Source organism: Gopherus flavomarginatus, chromosome 2, assembly GCF_025201925.1.
Source record: "Gopherus flavomarginatus isolate rGopFla2 chromosome 2, rGopFla2.mat.asm, whole genome shotgun sequence".
In the NCBI taxonomy this organism is placed as follows: domain Eukaryota; kingdom Metazoa; phylum Chordata; order Testudines; family Testudinidae; genus Gopherus; species Gopherus flavomarginatus.
In genome coordinates, this window is record NC_066618.1 from 57,680,462 (window position 1) to 57,700,226 (window position 19,765).

General features: G+C 40.2%; 1 protein-coding gene across 1 annotated transcript in view; it reads right to left on the reverse strand.

Annotated features, from left to right (window-relative positions):
• Window positions 1-301: 301 nt before the first annotated feature.
• The window catches only part of MEOX2 (mesenchyme homeobox 2), an 80,003-nt gene continuing 60,539 nt past the window's right edge, over window positions 302-19,765 (reverse strand). The window contains exon 3 of the mRNA XM_050938712.1: window positions 302-1,616. Coding sequence (XP_050794669.1) covers window positions 1,392-1,616 — 225 coding nt within the window. The 3' untranslated portion in view covers window positions 302-1,391. The remainder of the gene's footprint in view (window positions 1,617-19,765) is intronic.

The following is a 19,765-nucleotide window of genomic DNA, read 5'->3' on the forward strand; positions in this document are numbered from 1 at the left end:
AATATCCCTTTAATATTTGCCTTAGATCTTGAAAAAGAGTTGAATTGCCCTTGTTGTTCTTGGCTGAAGCCATCATTAGCTGAGGGTTGCTTTTTCCTGCTAAAGGAAGGAGTTTCCCAAATAGATCAAGGTAGAAGGTTTATCCAAGATCAAGTTTGAAATAGATTTCAAATTTGAAATCATAGATTTATGTTGCCCAATGCAAAACAAAGGTTTAGAAGGATTTGTGAAGCTAGAGCTGCTTAGGACTTTTAAGGAACGCTTTCAAGTTTCCCATTAAATCACTATAGGCAGAGCAGAATTATTTAAAAAGGATCATTTATTAAACATTTTTTCTTTACAAAGTACAATCAGTGTTTTGGTAAATTTGATTTTTGGTGTTTGCCTGTATTTACACACAAGTCTGTAACAGAAAATGTGACTTGAATTTACACTTGGGACATAGTATCAGAGTTATCCTCATAATTTTGATTTCTACCAACATAAGCAGCCAACTCAACTTATCCGCTGGTTTTAAAATCAGAAGATGAAAAAACAATACTTCTGCTGAGTGCTTCCCAAGGTACTCAGCTAGGATGTAGAAGTAATGTGTACATTTTTAGGGGTAGGGGTCGTGGAAATAAATTCCTAACACGAGTGGAACATGATGTTATTTCTGGCAGGTCACCGGACTATCCTTATGATCCTAAAAATCATTCTGGCAGTTATAAGATAAGAAGAATTGAGGAGCAAGGTAAGTTTAATAATACCCTATTAGCAGCAGTTGAAAGTAAATGCAACATAAGGTTTGTTTTGTCTGTGGTACAAGGACGTGCCCTATCAGACACTACAGTATTGTTCTTTACTTGAACACAATTGTCTATATGTATTGTCTGTTTTGGGGACAACAAAACAAAAATAAAGAGACAAGAAGCCGTTTATCATCATGAGTGATTATTGCCATCAGCTAATATTAATGCATTACTAAGTGAAGACAGGAAAATGCTGTAAGATAAATATTTACAGAGTTAAAATACATTTCTTATCCACTAGACAGTGATTTTGTGGCACTGTGGTTTTTTTCAGAATATAACCTCTGTTGAAAGCAATGTAATTTTCAGTGCAAGCTAAAGCAAAAATACCTGCCCGCTGTCCATAAACATGACAAACAAATCTGGAATGTTCAAAGCAAGTTCATCTTCCGCTTCCCACTCTTGAGGCACCTCTAAGACATGGCACTTACTGTAAACCATCTAAAAATCAAGAAAAGCAGACACTATAAGCTTGAATTTTTAATAACCGTTTAAAAAAAATCACTGCCAGAGTCACTTGCATACGTAAACGATGCCCATGGAAGGCATGCCATCATAGCATTTCTTTCCTGAGAACGGAGCTGGGATCCTCTTTGTGTATCATAAGTGTGCGTGCTCAGAGCTGTGATCACTATCATGGCTGTCATCGTTTGCTAGTGAGTCCCCCGTGTGCTGGAGGCCAGCTGCACCAATTCCAGAAAGCTCTGAGGGAAGCAGTGTGCCCTTTTTCACATTCACCAGTTCCTTTTCCCGGGCTGCTGCCCCTTGCTGGCCCCCTTTTACCCGCTTCCATTTCATTCGTCTGTTCTGGAACCAAACTTTTACCTTAAAAATAAGAACAAAGACATGGTCACTGAGGGCTAATGATGTTATCTGTAACACGAATAAATAATAGCATCACGTGTTATTTGTGTAGCACCCAACAGGATGCTAGTTTCTTTACAGAACAAATACAAAGGCAGCTTGCTCTCGCCAATGACCTGACAGTCTAATTTTAGACTTGAAGTAATACCTGAGGGTAAGGAACAATAGGGGAAGGAACAGGGCAGAGGTTTTAATGGGGTCGCCAGGGCTTGCTTAGACTTGCTGTGGCTCAGATTGAAGCCCAAGTCTCGCTGCCTAGCGGAAGCCTGAGGGATTCAGCCCTAGGCGGCAGGGCTCAGGTTACCGGCCCCTGCCTGGGGCTGAAGCCCTTGGGCTTCAGCTTTGACCCCTTCCTCACCTAGGGCAGTGGGGCTCGGGCTTTGGCTTTGGCTCCGGCTCCAGCTTCCCCCCACCCAGGGCAGTGAATCAGGAGGACTCAGGCTTCAGTCCCCCCTCCTGGAGTCATGCAGTAATTTTTGTTGTCAGAAGGGGGTTGCAGTGCAATGAAGTTTGAGAACCCCTGGAATAAGATGATGAAATGCAAGAGTTATAGTAATAAGTTAATACGGTTATATGAAATACTTAGCACTACTAAAATGCCTTCCAGTGCAGGATTTCAAAGATCCTTAGAAACATTTACAAATTAACACTCTTGTGAGACAAGTATTATCCCCATTTTGCAGATAAGGAAACTGAGGCATTTGGTCAGGGCAATGACATGCACACATTAATAGAGAGCTCAGAAAATAACCTTTTTCTTCTATCTAATTTACAGTCTTGTGCCTTAACACTGAACCATACTTCTCCTTCCTATTTTTTTTGTCTTTTTCTAAGTATTTTTTCTGAATATGCTAAGTACTTGGAAAATGTACAACGAAACAAGAAATTTTCATTCAAAAACAAGAATGGAAGAATAAGAAACAACTGTACATTTTTTTTTACAGGTCAATTCCAATTTAAATGCCCCGCTCAACCCTTTTCCTGATATATGCAAGGCCATGTTAGAAATTTTTTTATAGTAAATATTTATAATGACTTCTCTTTTTGGCTCAAATATGCATTACTATAATTCCTGTTGTTGCTCTCCTTTTTGGTGCGAGACAATTCTTGTCTCCTGCAAATTTGATGTGCTACTAAGCACTGCAAACTGCAGGCAAGCTACTTTTCCAATTGCCCAAATACTAAAAGAGACATTGGAACTCTTATACTTATACCAGATCCTCAGTTGATTCTAAATCAGCATATGCCATTGAAAGTAAATTTATTTTGTGAAAATGGAAGAAGAGAAAAAATAGTTATTTTAATGTCCTCAGAGTTACTGCTGCAATGGAGTGTCCCAAATGTATCTTTGTGTCTCTTTTAACATGAAAGTTCTACAGAAAATTCTACAGCATGAGGTAACTTCTCACTTGGAAAGGGACTGACAGCTTGGAATGCTGATGTGTCCTCTGCAGTGATAAGCTGAATATATTTTAGAGCTTTAAAAGAAATGCCAAGGAGTTGTCACAGCAGGACTCATTGTACAACATCAGTAATAGTCACAAATGGATGTTTTGAGGAATTTATGTTTATATCCAGGAAATCTTACAGGCTTTAGCCTTTAACATTATTTTGAATGATACATTAGAATTTTACAGCAACAGAATTGATGTTTAAAGTCACTTTTTTGTATTTATTTACTGTACTCACAGTGTTGCTGTTAAAACTAATCGGAGCTCTTAAAGCCAATCATTTGGGAATATAGCAAAATGATTCTAGGTTGGTTAACAGCCTCAAATCTATGCAGATCCTTTCCTTTAGACTACTCATCAACGCCAAAAGAAACTGGCTAGTAAAATCAAATGAGCGTAAAGGGAAGGTATTTATGACTGGCTGCTGTGATGTTGGGAATTATCACACTTAGGCTATATATCAGAGACTTCCATGAAAGCAGTGTCTTCATAAAAACACAATATTTGTACTGTACTTACAGCTCTTTATGGGAAGTTACAGATGTCATTTTTTTACAGTGAAGTTCCCCTTTTAAAAGACACTACAGCACTGGTGCCAAACACTGTAATAAACCTGTAGTGTTTGAAGCTATGGAGCTGATCCAAAGCTCACTTAAGTCAATGGGAATCTTCCCACTGAGATATAAAAAAGATGCTCTCAGCAGCGGCAGTTCCAGGCACTTGCGTTCCAAGCGCATGCCTGGGGTGGCAAGCTGCAGGAGGCGCCCTGCCAGTCCCTGCGAGGGCAGCAGTCAGGCAGCTTTTGGCGGCATGCCTCCGGGAGGTCTGCCGGTCCTGCGGATTTGGTGGCAATTCGGTGGCGAGTACGCCAAAGCCGCGGGACCGGCGGATCTCCTGCAGGCAAACCGTCGAAGGCTACCTGACTGCCGTGCTTGGGGCGGCAAAAAAGCTAGAGCTGCCCCTGGCTCTCAGGGTATTTTTGCAGTTCGGAGAGATCAAGGAATATGCTATAGTGTCAAAAGTGTATCACAGTAGTCACTTGTCACCTTACTTTGCAGAAACCACTCTTTGCATAATATCTTATCTATCTGCTTTGGGCAAAATCATTTACTATCCTGCACAGTTCAGGGTATATGTGTGTAAAAAATTATTGCAAGTAGACCATTGCCCTTTTGAAAATCCTAGTGCTATTTGGGAGGCCCAAAGTCCTAGGGGGAAAATAATCAGTGAAGCTGAGGGTTCGATAAGACCCCCAGCTACTCGTGCAACATGCTGAGATCAGGAGCAGTCATTAAGGAGGAGGAAAATGTGTATGGACAGATTGTTCCTTTTCAATTGTTCCCCATTGAATGTGTGGAGCATATTGCCACTAACTTTCCACCACCCATGACGTTCCTCTGCATGTAGCAGTTTTAGTAGTATGCATGGAACCAGGATTTGGTTCTTAGGACCAATGAAGACATTGTAAACACAGCTAGTGATAAAGAGCAGGTAAAGGAATACTTAGAATGACTTGATCCATACCAGATCATATGCACTTACAAAATTAACCAAATTCTGGAGTCACTGACAATTTTTTTTAAATGAAGAGTGATTGAAAACTTGGAAAGAACCAGAAGACTGAAGAAAAGGAAGTGGAGAACTAAACCTATCTTCAGAAAAGAAATGAGAGTGATCCTGACATTCGCCACTCCACAAGTCTAACTTCCATTGCTAACATCTCAGGACATATATTAAGAGGAAAGAACACTTAGCATTGTCAACTTAGAAGAAAACATACAAGAGAGATTTTGTATAATAAAATCAGTCTGTGAAAATTAATTCTAGTAGATTCAGATATTAATACAGTCATGTGAACTTAAAATGAGCAGAAGCAGAGTAAAATAAACTAAAGTACTAATAAACAGCAATATATCAAGCTGGGAGCAGGTGTCTAATCGGATATCACAAAGTGTTAGATCCTGTCTTCTTTAATAGTCTCAATAATGTTCTTGCAGAGCAAGAGAATGCCACATTAACAAGAATCAAAGATAAGTGGGAGGTGTTGGGAAAACTACTAAAGTCAGAAAAATTCAAACAGATTTAGAAGTTGGAGATAAGTGCAGGATATAAATAAATGAAACTGAACTTGGAAAAACTCAAGCTAAAACTTCTGGGGAAAAACACTTCACAACACAGAAACATGGGAAGAAGTAATGCTGAAAGAGACCTAGGAGTGATAGTGGACAGCAAATTAGAGATGAGGTTGTCATAAGATGTAGCAGTTAAGGGGAAAAAAAGCATAGATAGGCAACTATGTCACTAAGCAGAGAAATTATAGCTCTGTTCTGTCAGACTTTGGGATAATGCATTCGTATTGGGGCACTTTGTTTCCAGAAAAACAGAGAAATTTGAAGCTGTTTACAGACGTTCACCAATCAGTGATAAGGAGTGTGGAGAGACTGATTTATGAAAACAGATTAAAAAAGAGCCAAATAGCTATGCTTGGCTAAACAATGACTTGGAGTAGGCAGAGAGGGGAAAACATACATATAAAATTCTACAAATATCTGAAGCCTATTCACAGCAAGATATGAGAAGAATTATTTAGGAGAGTCTGAGGAAGTATAACTAGAAATAAGATGATGAAATTAAGAAAAACTCTAAATAGCTGTGACATCTAAGCTAAGTGGTGGAAAGCCCTGTCTTGTGGGAAACAAAAACTTGGCTGGACAAACCGTTAGTAAATGTACTGTAGGGAGCTATCCTGCAACTTATTCATAAATGATCTGGAGAAAGGGGTAAAACAGTGAGGTGGCAAAGTTTGCAGATGATACTAAACTGCTCAAGATAGGTAAGACCAAAGCAGACTGTGAAGAACTTCAAAAAGATCTCACAAAACTAAGTGATTGGGCAACAAAATGGCAAATGAAATTTAATGTGGATAAATGTAAGGTAATGCACATGGGAAAAAATAACCCCAACTAACATACAATATGATGGAGGCTAATTTAGCTACAAGGAGTCAAGAAAAAGATCTTGGACTCATCGTGGATAGTTCTCTGAAGATGTCCACACAGTGTGCAGAGGCAGTCAAAAAAGCAAACAGGATGTTAGGAATCATTAAAAAGGGGATAGAGAATAAGACTGAGAATATATTATTGCCCTTATATAAATCCATGGTAGGCCCACATCTCCAATATTGTGTACAGATGTGGTCTCCTCATCTCAAAAAAGATATACTGGCACTAGAAAAGGTTCAGAAAAGGGCAACCAAAATGATTAGGAGTTTGGAGAGGGTCCCATATGAGGAGAAGTTAAAGAGGCTAGGACTCTTCAGCTTGGAAAAGAGGAGATTAAGGGGGGATATGATAGAGATATAAAATCATGAGTGATGTGGAGAAAGTGGATAAGGAAAAGTTATTTACTTATTTCCATAATACAAGAACTAGGGGCCACCAAATGAAATTAATAGGCAGCAGGTTTAAAACAAATACAAGTAAGTTCTTCACACAGTGCACAGTCAACTTGTGGAACTCCTTGCCTGAGGAGGTTGTGAAGGCTAGGACTATAACAGCGTTTAAAAGAGAACTGGTAAATTCATGGTGGTGAAGTCCATAAATGGCTATTAGCCAGGATGGGTAAAGAATGGTGTCCCTAGCCTCTGTTTGTCAGAGGATGGAGATGGATGGCAGGAGAGAGATCACTTGATCATTGCCTGTTAGGTTCACTCCCTCTGGGGCACCTGGCATTGGCTACTGTTGGTAGACAGTATACTGGGCTAGATGGACCTTTGGTCTGACCTGGTATGGCCATTCTTATGTTAGAATTTTATTCTGAAAGTGAAGGGCAAATAATGGAATGGCAAATACCTTCAAACATATCAGGACCAAATTTGGAAGTTGTGTTTAAGTTGAGGTGTAAATTGGTAAGTGGCTATAAGACTAAGGAAATAAATATTCCTGAGGGAGTCTACATGGGTGTAACATACACATACAGAGGACTGGAAGAAAGTGCAAATTAAACCAATTGAGGCTGCCCTCTTTATCTGCCTTAGGGCAAAATTCAGAGTTGATATATCAAGTCATGTAAATTGCCCCTACCCCGTCTATTCAGTTAATTTCCTTTAGGCCTGGTCTACACTTGGAGGGGGGAGGGGAGAATCGATCTAAGATACGGAACTTCAGCTACGAGAATAGCGTAGCTGAAGTCGACGTATCGTAGATCGACTTACCTCCCGTCCTCACGGCACGGGATTGATGGCCGCAGCTCCCCCGTCAACTCCGCTTCTGCCTCTCGCTCTGGTGAAGTTCCGGAGTCGATGGCAGAGCGTTTGGGGATCGATTTATTACATCTAGATGAGATGGTTAGGAAAGATAGAAAATGTGGCAAAAGACCACCTTGGCTTAACCACGAGATCTTGCGTGACCTACAAAATAAAAAGGCGTCATATAAAAAATGGAAACTAGGTCAGATTACAAAGAATGAATATAGGCAAATAACACAGGAATGCAGAGGCAAGATTAGAAAGGCAAAGGCACAAAATGAACTCAAACTAGCTATGGGAATAAAGGGAAACAAGAAGACTTTTTATCAATACATTAGAAGCAAGAGGAAGACCAAGGACAGGGTAGGCTCACTGCTCAGTGAGGAGGGGGAAACAGTTACGGGAGACTTGGAAATGGCAGAGATGCTTAATGACTTCTTTGTTTCGGTCTTCACTGAGAAGTCTGAAGGAATGTCTAATATAGTGAATGCTTATGGGAAGAGGGTACGTTTAGAAGATAAATAAAAAAAGAGCAAGTAAAAAATCATTTAGAAAAGTTAGATGCCTGCAAGTCACCAGGGCCTGATGAAATGCATCCTAGAATACTCAAGGAGTTAACAGAAGAGGTATCTGAGCCTCTAGCTGTTATCTTTGGGAAATCATGGGAGACGGGGGAGATTCCAGAAGACTGGAAGGGGGCAAATATAGTGCCCATCTATAAAAAGGCAAATAAAAACAACCCAGGAAACTACAGACCAGTTAGTTTAACTTCTGTGCCAGGGAAGATAATGGAGCAGGTAATTAAAGAAATCATCTGCAAACACTTGGAAGGTGGTAAGGTGATAGGGAATAGTCAGCATGGATTTGTAAAGAACGAATCGTGTCAAACTAATCTGATAGCATTCTTTGATAGGATAACGAGCCTTGTGGATAAGGGAGAAGCGGTGGATGTGATATACCTAGACTTTACTAAGGCATTTGATACAGTCTCGCATGATATTCTTATAGATAAACTAGGAAAGTATAATTTAGATGGGGCTACTAAAAGGTGGGTGCATAACTGGCTGGATAACCGTACTCAGAAAGTAGTTGTTAATGGCTCCCAATCCTGCTGGAAAGGTATAACAAGTGGGGTTCCGCAGGGGTCTGTTTTGGGACCGGTTCTGTTCAATATCTTCATCAATGATTTAGATGTTGGCATAGAAAGTACGCTTATTAAGTTTGCGGACGATACCAAACTGGGAGGGATTGCAACTGCTTTGGAGGACAGGGTCAAAATTCAAAATGATCTGGACAAATTGGAGAAATGGTCTGAGGTAAACAGGATGAAGTTCAATAAAGATAAATGCAAAGTGCTCCACTTAGGAAGGAACAATCAGTTTCACACATACAGAATGGGAAGAGACTGTCTAGGAAGGAGTATGGCAGAAAGAGATCTAGGGGTCATAGTAGACCATAAGCTTAATATGAGTCAACAGTGTGATACTGTTGCAAAAAAAGCAAACGTGAATCTGGGATGCATTAACAGGTGTGTTGTAAACAAGACACAAGAAGTCATTCTTCTGCTTTACTCTGTGCTGGTCAGGCCTCAGCTGGAGTATTGTGTCCAGTTCTGGGCACCGCATTTCAAGAAAGATGTGGAGAAACTGGAGAGGGTCCAGAGAAGAGCAACAAGAATGATTAAAGATCTTGAGAACATGACCTATGAAGGAAGGCTGAAGGAATTGGGTTTGTTTAGTTTGGAAAAGAGAAGACTGAGAGGGGACATGATAGCAGTTTTCAGGTATCTAAAAGGGTGTCATCAGGAGGAAGGAGAAAACTTGTTCACCTTAGCCGCCAATGATAGAACAAGAAGCAATGGGCTTAAACTGCAGCAAGGGAGATTTAGGTTGGACATTAGGAAAAAGTTCCTAACTGTCAGGGTAGTTAAACACTGGAATAGATTGCTTAGGGAAGTTGTGGAATCTCCATCTCTGGAGATATTTAAGAATAGGTTAGATAAATGTCTCTCTGGGATGGTCTAGACAGGGATTTGGTCCTGCCATGAGGGCAGGGGACTGGACTCGATGACCTCTCGAGGTCCCTTCCAGTCCTATGAGTCTATGAGATAGATCGATCGTTACCCGCGGATCCGGTGGGTAGTGTGGATGTACACTTAGACCTACTTTATATCTGTTCCAGCAGTGAAAAGAGACTAAGCTGCAATTTAACACCAAGCACTGGAAGAAAGTGGAAGTTAAAGTACAATTGAAGCAATATAATTACACCTCTTCTTCAAGCTTCTCAACTGAGTGAGATCTGGCCCAATTCTGATCTGGACTGTTGACTTCCATGGGAGAGCACTAGGCCCAATAACTAGTGAACACTAGCAAGTGGGCCAGCAAAAGTCTATTCACCACTTATTATCCTATGTAAGCCCTCAAAATACAGTTTAAGTGGTGCTGTTCTCCTTTACAGGGGTGAATTTAATCCCCAGTGCTCCTGTGAGGGGAATATGTATTACTTGCTCCATTTTACAGGCCGAGTTTAACATCTGGTGCCAAATCTCTACTAATTAAGGCAGTCAGCTTTAAAAAAAACCCAACAGATTTGTAACTATTTAAAACTGCAATAACTGTGTTAACGTTTCATTAATGATGATAATAACTAATCCGCATGTCTGAGGCAAATTTACCTTGTTAAATGATTAACCCAGATAACTTCAAATGTAGAAATATTTTTTCTTATTTGGTAAAAAATAGTAATATATATATGCTAAAACAAAGTGTATTGAGATACTGAACTAAAAAAAATTGCAATTCATTTTGATTTTGATTTTCTCAATCTATTTACTACACAAAGTGCCATTGATCTCACTTGCTTTGCAAAATGAGAGAACACTTTATAACTGAAGACATTCAGACACAGAAAATACATATACTATTGAAAGGCCTTTAGGACCTGATCCAAAGCCCAGTAAGGGCAATGAAAGTCTTTCCACTGATTTCATAGAATCGTAGAAAATTAGGATTGAAAGGGACCTCAGGAGGTCATCTAGTCCAACCCCCTGCTCAAAGCAGGACCAATCCCCAACTAAATCAGCCCAGCCAGGGCTTTGTCAAGCCTGACCTTAAAAACCTCTTAAGAAAGGAGATTCCACCACCTCCCTAGATAACCCATTCCAGTCTTCACCACCCTCCTAGTGAAAAAGTTTTTCCTAATATCCAACCTAAACCTCCCCCACTGCAACTTGAGACCATTACTCCTTGTTCTGTCATCTGCCACCACTGAGAAAAGTCTAGATCCATCCTCTTTGGAACTTCCTTTCAGGTAGTTGAAAGCAGCTGTTAAATCCCCCCACTTCTCTTCTGCAGACTAAACAATCCCAGTTCCCTCAGCCTCTCCTCATAAGTCATGTGCTCCAGCCCCCTAATCATTTTTGTTGCCCACTGCTGGACTCTTTCCAATTTTTCCACATCCTTCTTGTAGTGTGGGACCCAAAAAACTGGACACAGTACTCCAAATGAGACCTTACCAATGTCGAATTGAGGGGAATGATTATGTCCCTTGATCCCCCCTACGTCCTTTTCTGCAGAACTGCTGCCTAGCCACTCGGTCCCTAGTCTGTAGCAGTGCATGGAACTCTTTCATCCTAAGTGGAGGAAGTGCACTTGTCCTTCTTGAACCTCATCAGATTTCTTTTGGCCTAATCACCTAATTTGTCTAGGTCCCTCTGTATCCTATCCTAACCCTACAGCGTATCTACCACTCCTCCCAGTTTAGTGTCATCTGCAAACTTGCTGAGGGTGCAGTCCACACCATCCTCCAGATCATTAATGAAGATATTGAATAAAACTGGCCCCAGGACTGACCCCTGGGGCACTCTGCTTGATACTGACTGCCAACTAGACATGGAGCCATTGATCACTACCCGTTTAGCCCACTAATCTAGCCAGCTTTCTATCTACCTTATAGTCCATTTATCCAGCCCATACTTCAACTTGCCGGCAAGAACACCGTGGGAGACCGTATCAAAAGCTTTTCTAAAGTCAAGGAATAACACATCCACTGCTTTCCCCTCATCTACAAGGCCAGTTATCTCGTCATAGAAGGCAATTAGGTTAGTTAGGCATGACTTGCCCTTGGTAAATCCATGCTGACTGTTCCTGATCACTTTCCTTTCCTCTAAGTGCTTCAGAATTGATTCCTTGAGGTCCTGCTCCATGATTTTTCCAGGGACTGAGGTGAGGCTGACTGGCCTGTAGTTCCCCAGATCCTCCTCCTTCCCTTTTTTAAAGATGGGCACTACATTAGCCTTTTTCCAGACATCCAGGACCTCCCCCGATTGCCATGAGTTTTCAAAGATAATGGTCTATGGTTCTGCAATCTCATCCGCCAGCTCCTTTAGCACCCTCGGATGCAGCGCATCCGGCCCCATGGTCTTGTGCTCATCGAGCTTTTCTAAATAGTCCTTCAACAGGTTATAGATCAGGCTTTTAATGCTCATGTGCTAATAATAATATGAGAAGGGCTTTTCACATGCTATTTCCTCTAGAGATCAAATTCAGATATTTGAAATCTGAACTTCCTTTGGATTTTGTGAACAATAAATAATGGGAGGGAGATAGGTACTGATACATGATCCAACTACATTTTAGTACTAGGCAGGAAGTGTGAATAATTTTGAGTGTCAGTTCATGGAAGCCAATGCTTTTCAAACATACAGCACCTTTGAAAGTGTTAAGTGTCTTGCATGAAATGTCATACTGGGTATACTGAAAAGGAAGGAGGGGGATGCGGGCAGTCAGAGCAAGCTGAAGTAAACCTTGGCGGGGGGGGGAAGGGGGAAACTGGATAGAACTGCAGTAATTTAAAACTACAGCATTCAGACTGTATGTTTGAAATAACCTATTAACTGCAGTGTGTCCAAATATAATTATTAATATCTACTATTGTGAAGCTTGATCCTATAGGTTGCTGAGTATTCCTGTGAGGTGCCCTCAACTCCTGGCGACTTTAGAGGGAGTTGAGGGTAATTAGTACCACCCAGGAACACGTGCTTAAAAATATAAGACAAGATATTTTGTGTGTACTTTTCCTCTCTCTATCTTTCTCTATATATAACATAACTGCAAACAAAATATATAATATACAATACACACATAGTATATAGTGTATATAGCACAATTTCATGTGTAGTGTGTGTGGGTGTATATGAAGGGAAATGAATTCTATGATACAGCAGCCATTACAGCATTAATTTCTAAATCAGCAATTATGGGCCAGTCTATTAGACACATCTGCTCATCAGCACGAAAGCCTTTCCATTAGTCGACAAGTTGTTTAGCATTTACGTCTCCTAGACTGATGATTAAGATGTTGCTTAAATAGGCTGAGGACCATATGACCGTGTGCTGAGCATCTCCTTGGGAGCAGACACCAAAGAGAAATGTTTTGCTATGGCTGATTTATTTTAAGGAATACTCTACAGTAATCAGGAGGCAGGATGCAATATGAGGGGCTGGAAATCGATTTATTGTTTCAGTGGTGTAGGCACTATTTGTTAATAGCAAATACTTGTGACAGGCCAGAGTTTTACCTACTACCAAGGGCCAAATTCTCTGCAGTCTTCCACCCACACAACTTCAATAGGATCACATGATGTGAAATTGGCATGGCTTTTAGGCCCCAGTTCAGCAAAGCATTTGAACATATGCTTAAGACCACCCCAATTCAGCAAAGCACTTCACTATATGCTTACTTTAAGCAGGTGCCTAAGTTCTATTGACATCAGTAGGTCTTAAGCATATGCTTAAATGCTTTGCTTAATCAGGATGGATGGCTGAGCAAGGACTTGAGCATTCTGTGTTGACATAGAAAAGTCTAACTGATGGTCTTTCCTTTAAAAAATGAACTTGGCAGAAAAATAATATTTTATCTTAGTTTCTGAAAAATAGTATGTGACTCTGCCTGTGATTAAACTGTATGACTGCCTTACCTGTACTCAGCCCACCCATATGTCTCCAGCACATACTAACTTTTTCTTTAAAAAAAATGCTAGCTTCTTACTGGGATGCCCAACCTGCTAGATGCCACAATATTGGATTTTAAAGTTGGGAAATTTTTATGTATAGAGAAGCTATTCTGAATCTGTCTATAATACATTAGTTAGGATTTTTCCTTTCCCTCCAAGTCTGGCACAGTTAGACTCATGGTAGCGAAGGCTTTACTGGTGCAGAGACATAGAAAGTAGTCACAATATTAAAAAGTTAAACATTTTAAAAACAGGTTTCAGCAAAATATGTGATGTATACAAACTACATGATAAGTGAGCTAAAGGTTTTACTGGCATTTGTTTGAGATGACCTGCATAACTTGTGAATGGCTTTGAGACTCATGAATAACGCACCTATCCCAAACACATACCAATAAAACCATTATGCCACACTGCATCATCATTTCTTGTACACATATGTCATAAACAGATAGTTAAGGGTTAATGCCTCTTTTACCTGTAAAAGGTTAAGAAGTTCACCTAGCCTAGCTGACACCTGACCAGAGGAACCAATGGGGGAACACGATGTTTCAAAAGGAAGGAGGGAAGTTTTCCTTTGTTTAGAGTCTCGGTTTCAGCCAGAGTGAAAAAGATCAAGGAACCAGCCTCTTATCAGAGTAGTAAGTTTTAGAAAGGGATAAATAGGTTTATGTTTATTTTCTTTGTAACTTGTCTTGGTATCATTAAGGGAATTATCAAAATTGGGTATTTGGGTATTTTTTTTGTGTAACTAAGTTTTTGCCCAGGGGAACATCCTCTGTGTTTGGAATCTGTTGTCTGTAAGAGTAGTTGGTATGCTAATCTCTCTCAGAGGGTTTTCTTTTACCTTTCTGTTCTTTAATTAAAAGCCTTTTTCTTAATACCTGATTGATTTTTCCTTGTTTTTTAGATCCAAGGGGGTTGGCTCTGGATCCACCAGGAGCTGGTGGGAGAAAGGAGGGGGACGGTTAATTTCTCCTTGTTTTAAGATCCAAGGGGTTTGGATCTGTGTTCACCAGGGAATTGGTGAAGTCCCTCAAGACTACCCAGGGAAAAAGGTAGTACTTGGGGGTGGTGGCAGTGATACCAGATCTAAGCTAGTAATTAAGCTTAGAAGTGTCCATGCAGGTCCCCACATCTGTACCCTAAAGTTCAGAGTGGGGAAGGAACCTTGACAACATACAACACAAATGCACATCTCTCAGAGCCCCAAATTCTGTGTGAAGCATTATACCTAACTTACATAGCAAGAACCCCAGACTAACATAGTATAGTCCTTTCTCTTGTCATTAGCCATCTCTATGTCCCTTCAATTTATTTATTTTGATGGTTAATTCAGTTTATTTTACACTTTAGATTTTTGTACTGAATATTCAGAAGTGCATAGCAGCAACTGTTGAGAAAAAGTTGGAGGTTTTGGCAGATGGATAATGGACAGGTGGGACTTTTGGCTCCCAGGAAAGTGTGGGAGTTGGTTTTGGTTTTGGTTACTCAAAGGCAGCTTTGGGTACTGGAAAAGTGATGCATTCTGATCCTTCCCTCCTACGTTTCCGCAGGGATGGAGGGGACTTAACATTTCAGAGAATGGCAGTGATTTGACTACTTCATTCCCAATGCCAACAATCCTTGACAGCAACCATCTACCCTGCTGCACTCCACCCTGATAAATGCCACTTCATTCAGCAATGATTTTCAACAATTAATTTCATAGCTTTGCTAAAATGATCATCAGTGAAATAGTTAATCTTGACTTTTTAAAACATCCTAGTTAGACTTCAGCGTTACCCACACTGAACAGAATGGGGCAGTTCATGCGCTATTGTTTGCATTCCCAGGCAGACGTTGTGGTGTGGGTTTTACATTGAATTCCTTTTTTGTTGTTTGCAATCTTGGGGATGTTGGCTGCGGGTGCTGCCATAAGACAGCTGTCCCTGCCATCACACATTTTCATCGTGCTCTGTCACAATGCAGTCTGTATACTGTACTTCTGTATGTACAGTACTGTCACTACACTATATCAGGATTTGTTACCTTAATTGAAGTTACAAGTTTGGTTTTCTGAAGTTACTATTGTTCATACTATGTCAAAATTCCTTACACATAATATGGAAAATCTTTTGGTGGGTCAGAATCATTTTAGCCAACATGGCACTGATTTGTCTTGTGCAGACATCTACACCTGTATGGAGTGAATGTATAATAAAGCGCTTCTACAGGTGTAAGTGGAGAATTCCGGTTTGCTAGTATTTCACAGCCAGTTAGCACAGGTGCAAATGACTCATAAATCCAAGGCAATGGAGAATTAGGACTCATGGCTCTTGGATGAATATGCTCACTTCGCTCTATGACGACAGTTTAGTACTAAAGGAGGGAAGCTCCAAGAAACTTGACAACTTTGCAGACCTCTTAGGCTCCATAGCTTCGGAAGCCTTAGCGTAGGCTTCGGAAGCCTTCGCGTAGGCCACGAAAGAAGAACTCTAATTTTCATTCAGTTTAGCCATCTCCACAGCTCATGCCTTCAAAACTGGAAGAATTTTCTTGACTTCCAAAGCAGGCCAATCTTGTATCTTTGATAGTAAATTGGCTGCAGAGCCAACATCCGGTCTTTTACAGCTGGCGTGGCTCAGAAAGCTGCAGCTATTTTCAACTGGACCAGGCCCAAAGAATACAAATGGCCCTCTAAATGGATGCTACATTTTATAAGTACCTAGCATAACAAGAACCCATGAGTGAATCTACAAAGATACTTAAAACAAAGGTTCAGAAACGTGTTGTTTCAGTTTTTGTTCTGTTTGATTTTTAGACTGACAAAATGTGTCACTTTTCTTAGAACTCAACTGTGATGTTAAGTCACCACTTTCCAAAGGTGCAATACAGAGCAATCACCTCACCAGCTGGAACTCGTACAAAATGTAGCTTCTATGCCAACCTCAAAAAAAAGTACAGTTTGTGCTTCCTTTTGGTCCTGGCCAACTCTACTGAGAGACATGGGATTAGGTGGGAGGACTCCCACGGTCCCACCTCTTCCCCAACATGTTTGCACGATTTTGTTAAAGCTAGCTTTAACAGAAACATTGGCTGAACAATCCTTGAACTTTGGGCCAAATCCCATCATAAGGTGATTGGTACAGGCAGATCACTCTGCCTGCCCAGAACCCCACTGAATTCAATTGGTTGCCACACACATGTAAGAGTCTGTCCATGACTTGCAGTTGGAACCTTTGAGCTCCACTGAAGCACTGGATTTTTTTTAACATAAGGTCTCCCATTGTGAATGAATTATAACCAGTAACTCCACTCCCAATTTATAAAGCAAAAGTAAATTCATCATTTGAAGTTTTACCATCAACTTTTGTTTAAAAAGTAAATAATTACTCAAGTCAAAATGATGTATTAAATTACCCATTAGATATATTTTAGGTTTCCAGTGGCATTTCTTTCTACAGAAAAAAGAAACTATGGAATTACTGTAGCAATGCTCTTCTGTAATTATTTTACTCTAGATAAACATAAAAGTATCACTAGATTTTATTTTATTTTAAGGGTATTATTTTAAATAAAATGAACAATCCAGAGGAATGCAGGCCAACCCCGTTCCTAAACTTCAGAGCTCAGGCTCCAGCCCAAGTCGTAATGTCTATACAGCTATTTGTAAGTGCCGTAGCATGAGCCCTGCAAGCCCAAGTCTGTCGACCTGGGCTTGGAGACTCACTGGCATGGGCTGCTGCTCACCACATAGACTTACCCATAGACTCAAATTTTATAGCATATGTGAACATTGCTGAATAAGTGGAAGTTTGGAATGCGCAGTTGACTTCCAGACAAGATTCGACAATATGGTATATCAGACTGATATTGATTAACTATGTTAAGGTGGTCCATACTCCAGCAAATCAACCACTGACTTTGTTTGGAAAGGTTGTTTGGCTTGAGTAAGGACTGCAGGATTCATCACTCAGTCTTGAGATGCTGAAAACAATTTTAACCAAGTATAAATAGCCATTTGTGACTACAGAGTGAGGTGACCTTTGTTTGGAGGACACCTCTGTAGTGGGGATTTTCTATTATTGTTTATTATTTGTGTTGCAGTAGCACCAGAAGAGCATGAATCAGGACAACAGCCCCACTGTGCTAGATACTGTACATATACTGCCCCCATTTATATAATAATGCGTTGTTCACCTACCTTTCCTGTAGAATTAAACATTAAAAAGGAACCTCTTTTGACATTCCTATTTATCTACTCATGGAACTACTGGCACCACTTCATAAACTGACAGACTAGAGACTTTCATTATGTAGAGCTCAGACAAGGGAGCATAAAGCCCTTCTTTATTTCAACAAACTGTTTTCCTCATCACCTACCAAGAAACACTGATTCTGGGTATTTTGTAAGTGATTGATGGATTTTGGGCAGATATTGGGACTTAAGGTTAACTAGCAAAAAATAAGCCCTCCTCAGTGGAATTTAATCTGACTAGGTGGGATTTTCTGTTTACATTGGCAAATAGAAGCATTACATATTTGAACTGTTTATTCCGGTAACCTTAGTTAGCTTGAAGAATTGCAACGTTGCTCCTTTGATTAGCTCTGTGCAAAAAAGATCTTGTGAGGTGGAAAGATCTCCCACTCTTTCTATACTTGGCAGGATCAACCCTATAAAAATGTCCATTTTGCCACACCTCTTATACCCCACTGCAGCTGCTTCCTCTCTTCATCCCACAGTGAGATATTAAAAGTTTGGATGGCGCCTTCTCCAAGTTTATCTGGATGGACAAAAAAGCTAAGAATGCGCTTGTCAAGGTTACAAATATCTAGGGACCTAAGAGATTTTTATACTAACTGGCTCTTCAGAATATTTAGAGGCCTGCCAGCTGAAAATTATTAGCTGCTGGCTGAGTAGGGGTTGGGAGTGTACTCTATAGGCGATGGAGCAGGAATTACAGGCACCTATATTGCTGGAATTTTTACACTGTGATGATAGAGCCACCATATGTGTTTGAAATGCTCTTGAAGTGCACTCTTAATATCTGGGACTTTGAGATGTCTAAGTAATTTTCTTTGATATTCCTCTCTTGTAATCCTCAATGGTATTTTTTTTTGGTTAGGGTGCCATATAAATCATGCTCACTCCTGTTCCATGTTGACATTCTGAATAACCTAGCCTAACATGCAAACAACAAAAATCAGGACTTGGCTCATTCACACATTTTTTTTCTGAACATGTCCTTCCACCAGGAATTTATATTTGTGCTGACATTGGAAGTTGTTTGGAAATCCAATTTGAGCCTTGCTTTGATGCTAGTAGGAAACTTGGCCACTCTTACATGGGTTCTTAAATACGGTAAAACATATGTTTTTCTATTGTTTGTTTTAAGTGCCAGAAAGGTAATTATGAAGTGTTGGGTGGTGATGTCCTGTTTAAGCTGTAACGTATGGTAGAAATTATCATCATGGTCAAGAGGAAGATTGAGCTTTCCTAAGATAATGGGTCCCATAATTTATCTCACATCTGCCACATCTTGAGAACTAACTGAAAGAGGTAACTTTAGGATGACTGACAATATCTTTCCACTGTTTATTTTTGCCTCTCTGATGCTGTACAATAATTTCATGTTTGCTTTCTTACAGAATCTTAGTAAAAACAACATATGTAAAGTAATTAATTCCATCAGTGGTTAATTCTGTTCACAAACAATTTCTTGGTGGAGATGTTTAATACAGCTAATACCCTCTGCTTTTTTTCCTTGCGGTATTATCCAACATTAACATTTGATTCTCTATTTGCACAAAGAATGTCATTCCTCCAAGGTCTGAAGACCTTTCAGATATAGATGGGTCTACAGCTGGGGCTGGCATAGGTATTATAACCCACATTTTATAACCCATATTATAATCTGGTCAGAGCGAGTGACTACCACACATTGAACACCATTCTTGGTAAAAACAGCCTTTGGCAGAAGTTTTGGGGAAATGATAGTATATGCCACAAATGCCAATGCTCCATCACGGTCACATCATTCTCAGAAGTATAGCTCTATGTCAAGATTACTTCTGGAAACCAGGCCAAATGAGCTGGGCTACATGAGAATGTCTAACTTTTTATTTAGATTGGAGCCCTTTCTCTGAAGAGCTTATTTCCTAGTGTGTGTGTAAAGCACTCAGCACAATAGGCCCCGGATCTCAGTTGGGACTACTAGGTGCTACTGAGGTAATAATAACAACAATATGCTAGTGTGTGGATGTTATGTATGGTGTTAACATTCATTCAGTTAATAATGGAATGCATTTAAGAAACATTCTGATTCTGCACTGAAGAAGTGAATATTGATCTCACAGCAGCGTAATCCTGGAGTATGTTCACTGAAGTCGGTATGATGGGAAAATCAGGTCTGTTGAC